The sequence below is a fragment of the Thunnus albacares genome, chromosome 17 (assembly GCF_914725855.1).
Source record: "Thunnus albacares chromosome 17, fThuAlb1.1, whole genome shotgun sequence".
Classification (NCBI taxonomy): domain Eukaryota; kingdom Metazoa; phylum Chordata; class Actinopteri; order Scombriformes; family Scombridae; genus Thunnus; species Thunnus albacares.
In genome coordinates, this window is record NC_058122.1 from 9,574,384 (window position 1) to 9,591,815 (window position 17,432).

Below are 17,432 nucleotides of genomic sequence, written 5' to 3' on the forward strand. Positions count from 1 at the left end.
TCCCTCATTTTTAAAAAGCAAAATGATCTGATCCCGACAGGCCAGAGTACGAGGTCCCGACCAACGGTGCTTGCAGCTTCAATTAATGAAGCAACACCATTGCACTATGAAGGGTGTGCTGCTTCACAATGTATAAAATCCTCTTACGTTTCTGCTGTACTTGTATGCTGTAGTTCATATGTACGCGTGCAGTTTCAATTTTACACATCAAATCTCCAAATAGGACAATGAATCAGTCAATGTATCTATATACCAGTATGAAATGGTATATTGCAACAGTAAACGCATTTAAATTTAAAAAAAGAAAAAAAATAAGCTATGCTGCCTTGATTTGACATCAGGTGATGTGTTCATTTATGTGTAAAAGAGAAAGTCTACATACTTCATTTCACTGGAACAGAAACTCAGAGGTGAGTTTCCTTTAATCTGATGGGCAGATTGCCATGAAAAGGAACTTGAGCATGTTTACACTCCTTTGATGGACCACAGACTCAAGAGCTGGAACACAACTTGTCATGCATACTGTGTAATGTACAGCACTGCCAATGAGAGCCACTACACTTTAGGCTTATTAACTTATAGTCTTATTCTTTTACTTTTTTCTCTTAGAAAGCAGATATTAAGGCCTATGTTTCCTGTTTGCCAAAAGCTCAAACTCACCTCCACCCAGTTTCCTTGTCTGTGTCCAGCTTCCGAAGCAGTATACAGCTACACTTTAACATGTCCGTCTGGCTGAGAAAAGTCTTTGTTTGGATTTGGATGTAGGAATAAAATAATAATGAAGAACAGAAAATGTGCTTAAAATGTCAGAGAGCAACATAAACTTTTGTTCCTGTAATGACGAGTTGTGATTACAAGGCTTTCATCTCATAGTGCTATGGGTTCATTTTTTAATGGTCAGTCTAATCAGTCTTCCATACTGGTAAATCTCTTTCAAGCCCCTTATCATCTAATCAAAAGCTTACATGTGTCAGAGGGATGTATAAAAAGTTATTTCTTGTTAAAAGGTCCTTTGAGGTTTCTTGTTGAAATAAGATGTTGGATCAAGACCCAAGTGGGCTCATTCTAAACAATGAACCAATGGGATATACCAGTCACAGAGATAAGTGCTTTATTGGTTGAAGTATTTACAGGATGAGGTCACTGTTAAATATTTACATTTCCATGAAAGTGACAGGTTTCCAGGGAAGTTTCTCAGTGCCTTCATATGGTCAAACATCCGTGGTTGTGAAATGTCTTGCTAGCTAGCGATTCTTGTAGTGGCTGTTGTTCAGTCCCATGACTCTGAAGGTGCAGCTGGCAATCTTCTCATAGAGAAGGAACATGAGGGCAGCAGTCAGCACCGTCTGCAGCAGCTTGGCCTCCAGGCCTTTAAAAAGACCCAACATACCATACTTCCTACAGCAGGAAACCAAGGTTAAAACATCAGTATTAATATGTGTAAGAGAAGAAGTAGTGTTGACATTTATTCATGCAGATGCTAAATCATGTATTGTCTTTCTGTACACACAAAAACTAAAGAAGGAGTTGCATGATTATGGCTATAATAATAAATATTGTGGTTAAAAAGACAATCTTCAGACTGCAGGAAAATCTGATCTTTTCCTCACATTAGTTTTTTTTAAGTGACTGTCCACTTATTTACAAGTCATCAGGCTAGATCACATTTTATAGCTAATTCCTTGCAATTGCAACTGCGACAAGTGTTGAAGTCAGATGCATGCTTCAACATTGCATTATACACTGTATCTAAATACAGGAACTGAAATGGAGCAGTAAAATTATTTGAAAACCTAAACACATTATCTGTGTGTGTGTGTGTGTATTGTGCACCCACCTCACTCTATTGACCAGCAGACACTTGATTGTCCTTAGACTGGACAGTAGTTTTGACCTTTCCGTTGACTCGTTGAACTGACCAAACTGGTAATTTAAAAAAAAAAAAAAAAAGATAAAATATGTCAAATTAAGCTTAAAGGTTTGTTTAAACATCCAATGTGCAGAATGTGTGTGTGTGTGTGTGTGTATGTGTGTGAGATTGTGATTGTGGCATATATCCATTTTCTCATGGCATACATTTTTGGCAGAAAAATGAGAAATTCCCAAATTGATGCAATTTATGTGCAACCCGTTAATCTCAGTGTCACTGAATCGCGTCTGTGATGAGGTTTTACTGTAATTACACATTAACAAAATATACATTTTAATTAACTGCAGGTCTGTTATTGTATACATGTGAGCAAGGACCCACAGACATAGACATACAAAAAAAACCCACCCTAAGTATGGATTGTATAGTCTGCAGTGGGTATGTGATGGTGGTGGCGACAGCTTTGGAAACAGCGCCGATCATGAAGACCTCCAGAGATGACAGCTTGGGAGAAGAAGAAAGAAACTTGTCACTTTTCTGTCTGACACAAGTGTTTTAGTGCAGTTTTATATTACCATTGCTATAGAGGCTTTAAGATCTTTCACTTATTCACTTAGTAAAGTGAACAAGTGAAACTCTCCCCTCTTATCCACCATCGCTCCAGTAGACAGCAAAAATGTCAGAATGCACGTGGTGTGAAAGTGTTCAGACACACATGCTCACCGTAAACTGTCAGGTTACATCTGCCTCCATGTTCCCTCTGACCTCTGCTTAAGCCTCACATGACTCATGTGAACAGAATTACCAAGTCTCATAACGAGAGTCTACTCATCCAGATAATGGGATGTCCTCAAATAACTCCTCTCCTTTACACTGTCATTGCAAGCCCATATGTATGCATTTTCATTTATATTATAACCATGATGTAGCAGTTTTGTTTCACTGTAACATTACTGCATTATTATTATTATTATTAAGCGTAAGTCAGTTTTACATGTTTTCAATGAATCGACAGCTGTAGAAATAATGGAGGAGTGTTTGAAAAGTTTCAAGATGAGTCATCTGAGCTCATATAGGGTGTATTAGCTCAGTGTATTTTTTTGTCCTTATTATCCAACACACCCATCATTCCTCCCTCTGACGTACTTCTCTGATTTCAGCACATCTTACCTTTCCTTCAAATGTTTGTACATGTACTCCTATCCCTCCCTCATCTCTCTCCCTCATCTCTCTCGTTCTCACTCACCTCCCTGGGAATTCCTCTCCTCAGCTGCCTTTTCAGACCTTCATAAATCATGAACTGGATGGCAGGGTTCAGCACCAACAGCAGGGAAGGGAAGGTGCCGTTCCACAGTGCTCCCACACCCTCGTCACGGATGATCTGCGCAAATGCATCTGCAAAAGTAATAATAGCCATTATTGGAGAGAGAGAGAGAAAGAGAGATTATATCCCAAGAACATCCAAGTATGCCACTAAACATCAGGAATACTGACTAGGGATGGGCCAGTATCAAATTTTACAATTATCATAGGTAAAAATATCATGATTAAATGTTATTATCATGATAAAGTTTTCTGAAATCCGACTGTTAGTGCTAAAATATAGTTAATTTACACAATGATCTAATGGAAATTAGGTTGTTGACTGGAAATCACTTTAAATGCAGCTCAGTGTCTGTGTCTCTTATATGCACCCATTCATAAAACACTCATGAATTTTTCATAATGAAACTGAGCGATTGATTTCTGGAGTGCAAGAACTTTGTAGTAAGTGTTATCTGCTGGGTGTCCACATCACTACTAACAAACACAAGCAGAGCTGAAGCTGACCAGTGAGGAAGAACATGATGTTTGTGATCTTGACGCAGGGAGTTTGGACTCTTTCTCAATTTAGTCAACATTATGACTAAACACCTGAAAGCTAGCCACACTTCAGTGGGCTGACGGCTAATGTTATAATAGGAAGTCATGGCCTGAGTAGCCATAGCTCGACAGACAGGAGATTGGTCCTCTGGGCTGTCTCTGTTTGATCAGTCCAGAGTGCCTTCCTTGGGGCTTAACAAAATAAAACTGCTAATGAAGGCAGGAGTGCTGCTCTGTGTTTATTCTGAAACAACGATAATCATGATGTGATCGTAATGAAAATGATTGCTGATACTGATATCGTCAGAGTGTTTCACCTCAGTACATAGTAATAAGGTACACTGGCACATCTCTAATACTGACTCACAAAAGAGCATTCTGTATGAACATGATCAGACAATGACCATTTACCCAAAATGCCAGAGTAGTTGGTGGGGTGTATGTCTGCATTGCGGAACTTGGAGCCCTGAAGCTTCAGCCTGGTGTTGACCACCCACAAAGGAGTCGTGACAAGTACGTTTATAATACCTAGAGAGACAAGGAGGCAGTTGAAAATCAAGACTGTGACAGTATTTGCAAATCTTTTAGCATTGTCTCTCTAGAAGATCTGAATAATTCATTACACATCATGACACAATGAAGATGGCTGACATCATTCTCCTTGGCTGATATTAATATGATATGCAGAAGTCTCTGCTGATCAAATACATTTTCTCATGCTGAATCATGAGGTGTGACTTTGACTATCAAGATTTGAGACTGCGGGAGCACAAAGGAGTGTCAGTGTTACGTTATTCTTGGTGTTATACACCGAGAGCATTACATACTTAACCTCTGGTGACATATGGACATTAGTGTTGAAAACAAAATTAGAAAGGAAAAAGCTAAAAGGTCACACTGCTTAATCATGAGAAAAGGGATGTGGACTCCAATCCCAAATTAGATGGACATACTGGTCCTGAGTAACTAAAACAAGGTTTTAAGGATCTGGACAATGACCATCTCACCTGCAGCAATGCCTATGATTAAGTCAGTGCTCGGTGCTGACTGATGTCCCTTCAGCCACCTAGCCTTCAGGCTGTGAAAGCAGTAGAAGTAGACAAAGTTGGAGCAGCACAGGCTGCAGATGACCGGGAACCAACCTCTGTATGGAGCAAGTCTGCAGGGGGGACAGCAAACACAGGAACATGATCTTAGAGCACTTCTACTGCTAAACAGATGAGGGGCTTTGACAGTTCTGCTGGAGATGTGAGGTGCTTGTGATGTATTGGTGTCTTTATGCAACATACTTGTTTACAATCTACAGAAACTGTTTGACCTGTATATAGACAATGTATGTTGTTGTCCATTTGTTGTTTCTATGTGTATATATCTTTTTTTTTTTTGCTTGTATATAACAGTCATATGTTTATGTTTACATATCTATGTTCAGCTTTGTTGTCCTTGTTTTGCCTGTATGTCCATGTGTATCTCTTGAACATTGTTCTGTGTAAGTACATTAAGAGCCACTAGAAACCAGAGTCAAATGTTTCAACTTTGGTGTCTTAATTGGCAATATTCAAATGACTCTGGGTACACCGTGAGAGCAACATTGGCTCTGTTTCTACATACAGTAATAGTCAAAAGTTTGGATACTTCCTCATTCAAGGGAATGGGAAGATGTTTGATACTGTATATGAACTGACAAAGCTGACACATAAAATGAAGACTTTACTGGCAAGCAATGAGGGTTCAAATCAGGTCTAAATTTCACTCACAGTCCTTCCTCTTTGACAATTTCTGCTAGAACGGCTGGAGTTGATTTGGCCTTCCTCTTCTCATCCACTGGACACAAACAAGAGACAGCTTGTTTTAAATAACATCATTACATCGATTACTATAATAACTGCAAATTAAAGCTGCAAGCAGCGATGATCGGGCCCTCGCACCCCAGCGCATGTCAAAGTGACGCTCAGTCGAAGGGCTTTTGTCAGTGACTTGTTGTGTAAAGTTTGAGGCAGATCCAACCGTGTACACTCAAGTTATATCAATTTCCTCTGTCATGGCGAAACATCAAAACTCAACGCCACGCCACGGCCAAACCATCATGATCATACACTAGTCTAGATGACACACACTGATTTTTAAGTCCTTACCATGGATTCTGTAGGAGGAGTTCTTTAAAATACCAGGTATGCGAAATGGCCAAGAAAAGGCGAAAATGTACCATTTTTTTCAAGATGGCCGACTTCCTGTTCGACTTACAATAAGGCTTCAAGAGGCTTTTTTGTGCGTGTTGACATTATACATGTGCCCTGTGAATTTCATCTTTCTACGTTAATCTGGAAGGCGGGGCTGCAATTTTGAAATTTTAAAGGGGGCGCTGTTGAGCCATTTTGCCACGCCCATTCAAAGCGACCACATAGGATTTTAGCTGACATCACTCTAGACATGTGTGTCCTGGGGTCAAATCTCTAGGAGGAGTTCGTTAAAGTATGCGGGCTGGAAATGACAAAATCGGTGCAAAATTTCAACTTTGATACAAAATGGCCGACTTCTTGTTGGAGTTAGGCTATGTGTCCTTGAGACTTTTTCGTGCGTCTGGTCATGATACATATGCATACCGAATTTCGTTCTCCTACGACAATCTGTATCGAGGGGCTCAATTTTCTTGACTTTCTAGGTGGCGCTGTCGAGCCATTTTGTCCCGCTTTATTTCGAGACCCATAAAATATCGAAATTTTCGCCAGTCCTGACATCTGTGCAAATTTTCATGAGTTTTCGTGCATGTTTAGGCCCTCAAAAATGCGTTTGTTTCGGAGGAATAATAATAATAATAATAATAAGAATAAGAATAATAATAACTCCTTCAGTTTCAATAGGGCTTCGCACCGGTCGGTGCTCGGGCCCTAATAAGAATACATTTCTACCACTGCTCACCTTGAAGCCTGAGTCTGGCAGTGTCCAGAGGGAAGAATACTGTCATGGCTGTCACACTTCCCTAAAACAGGCTACAGTCAGTATTCAGTGGAAAGACTCAGTTTTTACATGCCATTTTGTTGCACATGGAGGAAATCTTACACCAAGCATCATTTAAATATCTGGCCATTTAAAGTGGCACAAGTGAGAATATACAGAAACACAAACTTGGAAAGAAGATACTGTATTTTCTAAACTATGATACAAAACTACTCAATTCGGCAGGGTTAACAGGTTATATGTAATATTAGCTATTACTGAATGGAAAGTTTGATCCAAACTTTTCAGGATTTCCGGAATTAGAGTTGTTGTATTTGGCATGAGGCGATATCAGGTCTAAAATATTACATCTTGAATGGAGCCTTGTTTGGCAGTTATGAAGCGTATGAGCACGAACTATAAAGTCATAACTATTGTTGCCATTAAAGCCCTAAATACAGACATAAATATGAAACCACTGAGTTAACTTACCACAGCTCCTGATACAGCGTGAACCAAACTCTCATATGAGAAAACCTCGGAGCTCATTTTGACCACGGTTATTTATTAATTTTATGCTTCCAACCTGTTGTTCGACTAAAATAAACCTGACAACCAATTATGAGTCTAAAACCAAACAAATGTGGACGCCTCTCCCTGCTGCTGGCTGCTGATTTTGGTGCTTTGCTTCCTTGTAGCTGACTTGTAGACGTTTATCTGCGGGGCACAAGGGAATTATGGGTAATGAAGTCCTCTTCACTCTACTCTAATGGCGCTCATTTGAATCAAATTTCTTTAAAATTTGAATAAAGTACCTCAGTTCAGCATAAAAAATCCTTTATTCCTTGTTATTTTACTCTTTTAAAAATATTTCAGGATCAACCAAAGCAGGCAAACAAACCTTCTGTCAGACTAGAAAAGAAAACGATGTCCTCATAGAAGTAATCAAGAAATAATGCATTTTAGGCTCGGATATATATATTTCTGCATCAAACCAGTAGCACTGCTGTTATTAATCAGGATGCTACTCAATCTACTGAGCATCATGGACGATACCTTTTTGCTTCGCATTTTCCCTCATTTTATTGATTTCATAAAATACTATGTGCAACCATTTTATTGGGCACAAAAAGTTCCTTGATTTTGCTTTCAGTTGTGCAGAAAAAAAACAAGCAAAGTTCGCGAGAAAAAAGTCTATTTCTAACTGAGAAGTAACCTACGATGTTCCTCTCATTTACATAGTACTGTTAAATACACAGGTGCATGCAACTCCCTTCCATTTCCAATCCATATTTGCATTGCATATAAATTAACTACCTAATTAACTTAAAGAATGATCTAACACTTTGAAAAATACTTCTCAAAGATGCAAGAATGGATTACAGCTACATACATCTCCTATGCATGTTAAAGTGAAGAATGTGTTTGCAGCAAGCTAACAAACATCAACTGTGGACTGTCACTGACTAGAAAATGGTTCAAACTACACCACCATGGTGGTTGGGTACACCAACAAAAAAATAGGTAACTGACATGTATGTAGTTTGTATTTTTATATTGATCAGTATGATTCAAAGTTTTAAAACAATAAATCATTGACAAGACCAAGAAAGTGGGTGAATACTTTTTATAGACACTGTGTGTTAAAATGCAAAAAACATACAGTATAGTAGGCTTTGGCTGAGCTATGCAGTGTGTGACAAAACACGTTGATTTAACAGCATTTTCATAGACAAAACACAGATCAACTTCTGCTGGTCGGGCACCCCTACCAGGGATAAGTGAGAACATTTTCATTAATTGAGTCAACAGACACTTAATAGCAGAGACTTTTGACAAAAATAGTCACATATTAAAAAATAATTTCACTTAGTAGAGGGGAATGTGGGAGAGTAAAATGAATGACATCAACCAAATCCCCTTTATCAACATAAACTTGAGCAAGGCACTCATTTCTCAGCTTTTGCAGTGAAGCTGCTTTAGTGGCAAACTGTGAAAGACTGGTTGTAGTGGGCAGCTCCCAGTTGAATCAGTTTATTAAAAGAGCAGGAATTAAGATCTGCACACAAGCTTGTTCGTTTTTAAACTTAATGTGTGTTTGTGGGTTGTTTGTGAGGGAATTATGGTACTGGTCCACTTCCATGTACATGTATGCTATTTAAACGTAACACAGGTGTTCACTGAGATGAAACATGCACGCTGAACATGGCTGTCATAAGTAAACTGTTAAAATAAATTAAAATAAATATCATCATCCCACTGAACCCCATCAGTCTCCAGCCCATTCACTCAGCCACTCCTGACACTGCTTCCTCTGCTCCTCACTCTCCTCCTCAGTCCTCTGCTCCCTTCTTCCTTTCTTTCTCTCCTGCTCTCTTCTTGCTCTCACTTTCTCCTCCTCTTTGATCTTCCTTTCCGCTTCCACCCTCTGCTCCAGCAGGGCATCCACGGTGGCCTTCAGTGTCCGCAGTGAGCGCTGTGGGAGCCACTTGGGATCCACTGTGGAGAGGAAGGGGTCTCCAGCGGAGACGAGCAGGGGCTGGGGTTCCAGGGGGATGTGAAGAAGATGCGCATGCAGCATCATGCGGTAGGGGGAGTCATCTGTTCCCGAGCTGTAGGTGAAGTCTCCAACGATGGGGTGGCCTATTGCACTGCAGTGGACCCTCAGCTGGTGGGTACGGCCTGAGGGAAAAGATAGAGGTGAGGAGCCAGGCAGGGAAAAAGAATTTTTATTTCCATGAGACATCGTGGGGTAAAGATAATCCTTTCTTCAGGTCCTTTATCCCAAGTATGTATCTGGTGCTATATAGAATAAGAGGGTACCTTGGTGTTATTATTTTCAAAGATAACACAGATAACACCAACTTAAAAAGCATGAAGGACTGTAAAAAAGTTATGTAGCAATGACCTTTTCCCCCTCACAGTTGCTAAATCATGTTTTGCGATTAAATCCCTCACTTCCTTAGTATGAAAAGAAGTAAATGCTTCTACCAGTGAGTGGCTGCAGCAGCACTTTAGTAACAGGGTCTCCATCATACAACCCAAACTCCAACACTGTCAGCTCAGTTTGGCAAGGCTTAGGGTTCTCACAACCTGCCGAGAAGGAAAACAAAAAAAGAAACGTGTCCGTAGTTATGTTTCCATTTAAATTGCTGGTGAATTCTACACAACCTTTTGAAATGTAAAACGTAAAAAATACATTAGTTGCATTTCCATCAGCCTGGTTGAGTTGAATGAATAGGCAAGCAGTGTAAATAATACAGTCAATCATTCCATGTCTGTATCGTCCAGTATTCAATCCTTAATTTCCGTCACTATTTATCACCTTGCTATGGGGGTGAAACCCACAAACACATGCAAAAAATGTATTGGACACATTTTGTGGTTTCAAAAAGTGAAAGTCTGGCTTATAAGAGATATCGTTGCTCACTTGAGTTCTGTCCACACTCTCAAACATAAACACACACGGTGCAAGAAAAGCCAGGTTCATATACCCTCTGTTCCCTCAATACACATCATGTGTGTTTTGCCCTCTGTAGAGTTCTTGCCAATGGAGAAGTCCAGAGTTTGTATCTCTTCTTCCACCCAGCCACGTAACTGGAAAGCAAAAAAAAAAAAGGAACTTATTTTACTTCCTTCCAGATCTTTTTAATCAGGCACAAATTAAAAAATATATTAATTATAAACAAACAGACATACAGTAATAACTATGTTGTGTGTGTGTGAGTGTGTGTCACTGTGTTTGTGTACTATACCAGGGCGAGGTAGGCCTTGGTGACTGTGCGGTCCTTGAAGCAGCGGTAGGCTTGGCCGGCAGCAGCCTTATTGAGGGCGACACAAAGAGCCCCACTGGTAGAGAAATCTAACTGATGACAGAACCTGGTGGGAAGAGAGAAAGATGATGAGAACAGAGGAGAAGAGGCTCCTGGGTTTGAATGTGACCATGGCCAGCGGGGACCACTCTCCATGGAGTTAAAGCATTTTTACTGAACTTGCGTAGGTTCCCTCTGGGTGCTCCAATTATCAAAAAATAATCAGGTAAATTGGAATCTCTAAATTAACCACAGGTGAGCCAACATAATCCAATTTCTCTCTCATACAATGCTGTAAAACTACTGGTAGCATCTGATTGAAATTGCAGTCTGAGTGAAGTCCTGTTAGTCGTGATGTAGCTGATGCTGCACTGTGTCTAACCTGAATCCATAGTAGGTGCTGGGGTCAGCCAGCTGAGGGAAGCGATGCCGGAGTTGTGCCTGCACGGTGTGTTTCTCGTACCACATCTTGCTGTCAATGCGGATGTCCCAGTGCTTGTCCACCACAATGTAGTCATCACTCTGGTACAGCACATGCAGGCTCTCCAGGCTGGCAGGCTCTGTGGTCATCGTGTGCAGCAATGAACGAAGACAACTGACACAACCCTGAAGAGAAAAAGGTGGTTGTCTTGATATTTCAAGTATTTAGGTGTGTGTTTATCTTATGGAGAGTAACTGAACACATTTCCTAGCAGTGATAACAATTATTCTGACAGAATAACACAGTGGAGCAAGACATTTTCTGTATTAAGTATAAATAATGTCAAAATACTCTATTAGTAAAAAAAAAATATCTGCAAAATGTACTCAAAGTATCAAAAGTGAAAGTATTCATTGTGTAGAAAGGCTCATTTCATATCATATTGTTTTAGAGATTATATGATTGTTTTCTATTACTGATGCTATACTCAAGTAAAGAACCTCAAAATTGTACTTAAGTTAAGAGTTTGTGTACTTAGTTTCCACAGAGGCAAAGAATATGATTCAAAATTATAACACCGGCAACATTTTCTGAAATGAAGTGACTGGTAACAAACGTTATCACTGACAACGTTGTTAAGCAGCTTCAGCAGCATTTATTAAAGTCAGTGTACTATAAACACATTCAGGACTGTAAGAGGAACAGGTGATTGGTGGCAGCTTGTCTTGTGCCTCAGTTAATTGTCGTATTTCTTATTAATATAAGTAACATCTGCCAAGAAGTGTAATACATACATGCCCTGGAGTGACATCACCCCAGCTATTCTGCTTCACAAACAGGAAGACAACTTTTTGTTTGGTAGCATGCACTGGTTTGCTAGCGACTGTATGCTAACACCATGACATGTTTAAAACTGCTAGCCATCTATTGCAGTCATAATACCGCGTCTGTCTGGACACATATTTCGAGATTAATTTGTAGTATATTTTTCTGACGTACCAGAAGTAAACGTTCATCTACATGGAAACACACACATGTAAACAAAAGTGATGTTGAAGTGCTGAACACTGCGAAGCTTCTTCTTCTCTCTTTAATATGGCGGATAACTAACCAATGTGAAATCTCCAGAGCGCCTCCTACTGTGCTGGAGGATGCAACATCATTTGTGCATATTCCAGGAGGTGGGATTATTGATTGTTTTGTTTCTTCGTCAATCCATGTTACAGATTTGTGACTCTAAGCTCTCCATATGGTTATCTCTGTATGCCTCACAACAAGAGGGTGCAAATGTGACCTTTCTGTGATCGGTTTGTGTCTGTGGTTTTCCTCTAGATCGGTAGTTCATTGCCTTTTTACCTCATTGCCCCTTAAAATGAAGCAGTGTAATCTTGTGACACCTCACTACATGTTGCATGTCAATGAACTGCGAGTAATTCCACCAACGAGTGATTTTTCCTTCTCAGTTTGTTTCTGTCAGATCATTTTAGAGAGTCAGAAGAGGTAAAAGTATCAAGTAATTCACAAAAAAAGTAAAGTTTAGATAAATGTTGGAAAGAACAATAGTCTATACTTTGTGTAGTTGAACTTTATATTTGAACTGTGTATTCTTCTTTCTTATCCAGTTAACTATCTTGTGACTTCTCAGATTTATCCTGTGATGCCGTAGGGAGTCCTGATCCTCAGGTTGGGAACTGCTTGAGATGCTCAAGTTTCTTTCTATAGTCCAAAAACATACAAATTAGGTGATGTAGAGACTGAGTAAGCCTTTTATGACTGTAGGCATTTTGACACATCATAGCAATAAAAAAACACAGGTGTAACTAATAACATTATTATTGCCTGCATATAGATACCCCATACAGTTTCAGGGTGGTGGTAATGTGCATGTTGACTCACTGGCATGGCTTACTGGGACACATCATCATCGATGTTATTAGTGTCACCTGTGATTTTCCTGCTATGGCGAGTCAAAACGTGAACATGTTAATCCACATATGTTCGGTAATTGTTGTGTCCAGGGTGAACATCTCACTAATTCATGCTTCCCTGCAGTTAAAAACCTGACCAGCCATTTATTTTGTCACATTAACAGTATAAAAAAACTCGAATCCTAATGCTCATATGTGCTTGATTTTACACTTTGAAAACAGTCTGTTTGATTGTGCAAGTCCATGCCTGATATCACATCCAACAAGCTACAGTACTGTAATCTCATTTCCTTTACTAAACATTTTCCAACATAATAGATTATAGCCTGTACTACTACACATTTTGTATGAATTTAACCTGAAATGTAAGTGACATCACACAAATGTTTATTGCATTTGTTTTCATGTGTTTCTGCACCGTCAATAATGTTCCAGGTCACTCACCCGTTATTTGCTACCTCCATAATCCGTCACCTCAACCTCACCTCGACACTTTTATCTGGCAGGGGTGGATGCAGCACTGTGAGCATGTGGTGTTTGGGTGAGACAGATCATCCTGCTAGACTGTGGAGACCCAAAATTAACAAAAATCAGCAGTAAAAAGATTTTTAATTTTTTACTAATTGATTGGAGGTTAAGGGAAATTATAAAGCTTTATATTGCCTTTTACACTTCATTTTAATTATGTAACTAACAGTGTTATTTATTGTTTTATTCAGTTGTATTTATGACTCATTGGATAATCTTTGACTATCTATTGTTAGTTTTGGGGCTCCATACTACTTTTACTTGTTTTGTGTGTTTTGCATCTTGGGGCCACACCTTGTCCTTATAGTCATACTGCTGTGCTTGTTTGTTTGAATAATTGTTATACACAAGTTGTCACAGCGTCAAGGCTTTTTGCAGACCAGTCAGTGATCTTCACCTTTACAAACTCCACCCTGATAGCTTCTCTGTAATTGGACAGTATTATCACTAGAGCAGGGGCATTTTTTGGGACAGAAACAGTGAAAATACAGATAAAGTTCCTAAAATAGTTTCATGAGTTTCTTCTCTCTTAAACCACTCCGGCAGCATAATCATCTTCTCTGGCGTTGATCCATACGTTCAGTATGTTTCTCATTCCTTCACATTAATTCCACGTCATGCTATGACCTCCTAATAGCTCTAAAGTGAATATATTTAGTGATTTATTGTTTGGGACATACTGTGCCGAATAAAGTGCAGGCTCTTCCTGAAGGTAATCCCTGAACACAGTCAGGTATCACTATGCTGTCAGCTAAGAAGATCAAGATTTATTATATAATTGGCATTTCATAACCCAATCTGCTTAACCTTCAGTGGGTGTATGTGTGTGTGTGTGTGTGTGTGTGTGTGTGTGTGTGTGTGTGTGTGTGTGTGTGTGTGTGAGTGAGTGAGACAGGTGTTTCCACAGAGTGGGATACAGATTTGGTGTTGGGTCTCTATTGTTGGATTTCTGGTTATTGTTGCATAACATTTCAGAGCAAATCATCTCAGAGAGCTGAATGGCAGATTGACGTGTTTACCTGGGCATGCACCCATAACAAGATAGCATCACTAACACACACGCACACACACACACACACACAAACAAAGAAAGATGCACGTGGCATTATGCAGTTTCACAGGCAATCACTAACGTTTCAGTCAGATGACAGATCGGGAGCAGATGAAGAGAAGAGATGCTAAGCTTAGAGACATTCATGATGATCTCTTTCAATAACACGGATACAAACCTGGATATTCCTCCCCTCTTTTAACTATAAAATCTTAACAATTAACTGGAAATATTACCAAATCTGAGATAACCTACTTGTGGAGAAACTGTGAGAGGAGCTTTTCGTCTGTTGTTCTGGGCTCTGTGAATGAAGACCTACCTGGATGTTGGATTTCGCTGACTGTGTGTTGTCCAAATGACCTTCCCCATCTTGGATTTGTCCTTTATGTTTGCTTTTTCAGGAATTTAAACACTTGATGGGGGACTGGAAACAGATTGAAAGTATCAGCTGTGTCTCAAGTCTTTTCTCAAATTGGTGTGGTCTGTTTCCTCCAAATACTGTGAGTATTTGGGAAGTGTGGATGCAGTGTTTTTTCAGCAGCATGAAATATGTCCATTTTGGGGATAGGAATGACCAACAAAGCCCTTTAATTGTGTGAGTGTGTGACATTACAAATTGTGGATAACAATAATAAAAAAAGCTTGTCAGGCCCTTGTATCTATTTCACTGTTTGAGTGTTCCTGTATTGAGTTATTTTATAAGACTTTTAGTGTTGTAAACCGTCTGTGCACCATGCAGAATAAGTCATTTCTGCAAGCTCGCTGTGACGAGCCTTTAATGACATCAGACTGGGGCATCCCTCTGCTGCTGGCTCTGCTGCTGTTGGGACTGCTCTATGCCTTCCTCTACCTGCCTGCTACAGCCCAGCGAGCTCTGCTGGAGCAGGCGCTCAGCAGCAACAACACCACCACACTGACCACGCCAAAAGAGGACTGGCTCACAGATGAATAGGACAGATGGAAAGATGAAGGGCTTCATCAATGGACAAGCAGACATGTGGAGCGGAGCCATCTCACACAGACACTGTCCTTAAATGGTGTGAATCACCCTGCTCTCAAATATGACCTTTATGTTTGGGTTGCTATGTAATACTAACGGATTCAGGGATGATCTTGCATGCAGGTGTTGATCTCTTTTAAACTGCAATCCCAAAACCATCCCCATACTGACTATTTTCAACTCAGAGGACAATATACGGGGGCAAACAAAGATTAAACCAAAAATTAAATGAAAAATCTTTGTCATCGTTTTGCAGAAAACAGGAGAGGAAATGTTTTATCAGTGGTTTTAACTGCTGTTGACTGTCAATAGAGGTTGAGAGAGACTGAAAATTACTTGATATCCCTGAAAGTGTCCCCAAAAATAGAGCATGCACACAAATACACACTTAAAGTATGTGTGTGACATTTTTGGAAATATGCTTATTCGCTTTCTTGCAGAGAGATAGTTGAGAATACTGATACCACTCTCATGTCTAACCGTTAAATATAAGGCTGCCGCTAGCAGCCAGTTAGCTTAGCTTAGCTCAGGGGAAATAGCTAGCTCTGGCTCTCACTAATTAACACGTACAAACCTCAACCATTTGTTTTTACACTTTTGTATGAATTAAATGAACAACATACAGTAGGAACATGTTAATTGGTGAGCTTTAGGTGCCCCCCCACACCCCCAAGAAAATGAATGAGCATATTTCCCAAATTGTTGAACTATTACCTTAATACTTCAGATATATGGTGTTGATACATATTATTAGCAGATATTACAAGTTTAAAAAAATCTAATAGTGTTGAGTTCACCACTAAATACACCATATAATAAGAGAACTTAGACTTGGTTTTGTTATGAGCCACAGTACTATCACAATATTTCAATATGAGCCAAATTTTGTCATTTGAAGAGAAACATATTGATCTACTGAATGGGTATAGATGCTGAATTCTTAAGAGATCAATGAGTTCAACTTTTGCCAGCTTCCTATATACTGTCTTAAAAACTACCAGGATTGGCGTCTTTATTTTCTTGTATCATTTATTTTGGAATATGGTGACAGATGCTGGTGGGTATTTACATCTAATCTCTAATCTCTTTGTATCATCTAAAATAAATTCCAACTTTACTCAAACTCTCTTTTCTTGACTGGAATACAGAGTGAGAATATGTGTGTTGTATAACTCTGATGATAATATCTGTGGCAAGAAGGCTCAGTGACTCAATGAGACAAGATTTATAGTAATATTATAGTGTTATTACATTTTTGTAAATTTGTAAACTTTGTTTCTTTTAAAGGCAAAGGATTTACAAAAAATGATCATCTCACTGAGTCTGGTGGGTTTCTTAATTGGTAGATTTTAAAAAAATGGTATGAGACAGTCACATTTCTGCAAGTAATATTTTACTTGTACCTGTACAGTGTATTTGAATATATAAATATGTGTTCATATCTCAAATTAAGTGGCTTGTGCTGTAATAAAATATCTCTTCAGAAAATATCTTCAAGTATATTTCATTAAGTGTCAGCAGTAGATAGAAACTGACAGTTTTTTCTCTAATTTCTGTCTGTTACTTTCAGTTTGAGTGCCTGTCTCAGCCACCTCACTTCCCTCTTCTGTGGGGTATGCCGGCTACCATGGCAACTGTTGAGCATGAACCCCGGAGAAACATGGCTGTGGGAGAAATTATAGTGGTACCCATGAGTGGTGCAGCAAACATACCAAACGCCTCGCATTAATCACACAAGATCGACCACGGGATCATTTGTGTTTATTTGCCTCAAACAGCCAGCGACCAACGACACATCGACTGGTCCCCAACCAGCGCAGCCATGTTGCTTAAGCTCAGCCTGAATGAACCCAAAATAAACTTAGACTTTGCTGTGATTTAACTGCAATAAATGGATAAAATGGATGCCGAAATAACTACATCATTATGATACCGATTTGTATAAAGTCTGATTTCATGCTTTGTCAGGTCTGTCTGTAAGACGACAAGCAAACAACTTTTAAAATGCTTGTTTTCTGAATG

The 17,432-nt window shown here is 39.4% G+C and overlaps 2 protein-coding genes across 2 annotated transcripts; both read right to left on the bottom strand.

Annotated features, from left to right (window-relative positions):
* Positions 1–1,094: 1,094 nt before the first annotated feature.
* slc25a17 (solute carrier family 25 member 17) lies at positions 1,095–7,410 on the bottom strand. Its single transcript, XM_044332559.1, has 9 exons — positions 7,163–7,410; positions 6,653–6,713; positions 5,491–5,557; positions 4,741–4,892; positions 4,145–4,261; positions 3,117–3,265; positions 2,279–2,374; positions 1,838–1,923; positions 1,095–1,398 (listed from the first exon to the last, which is right to left on the bottom strand). Exons 1-9 carry the CDS (start codon positions 7,217–7,219, stop codon positions 1,245–1,247), a joined length of 939 nt encoding a protein of 312 aa, XP_044188494.1. The 5' UTR covers positions 7,220–7,410; the 3' UTR covers positions 1,095–1,244.
* An 873-nt stretch (positions 7,411–8,283) lies between these two features.
* Positions 8,284–12,023, bottom strand: rpusd1 (RNA pseudouridine synthase domain containing 1). Its single transcript, XM_044332507.1, has 6 exons — positions 11,903–12,023; positions 10,865–11,088; positions 10,426–10,549; positions 10,165–10,267; positions 9,662–9,763; positions 8,284–9,352 (listed from the first exon to the last, which is right to left on the bottom strand). Exons 2-6 carry the CDS (start codon positions 11,050–11,052, stop codon positions 8,940–8,942), a joined length of 930 nt encoding a protein of 309 aa, XP_044188442.1. The 5' UTR covers positions 11,053–11,088; positions 11,903–12,023; the 3' UTR covers positions 8,284–8,939.
* Between the last annotated feature and the right edge of the window lie 5,409 nt (positions 12,024–17,432).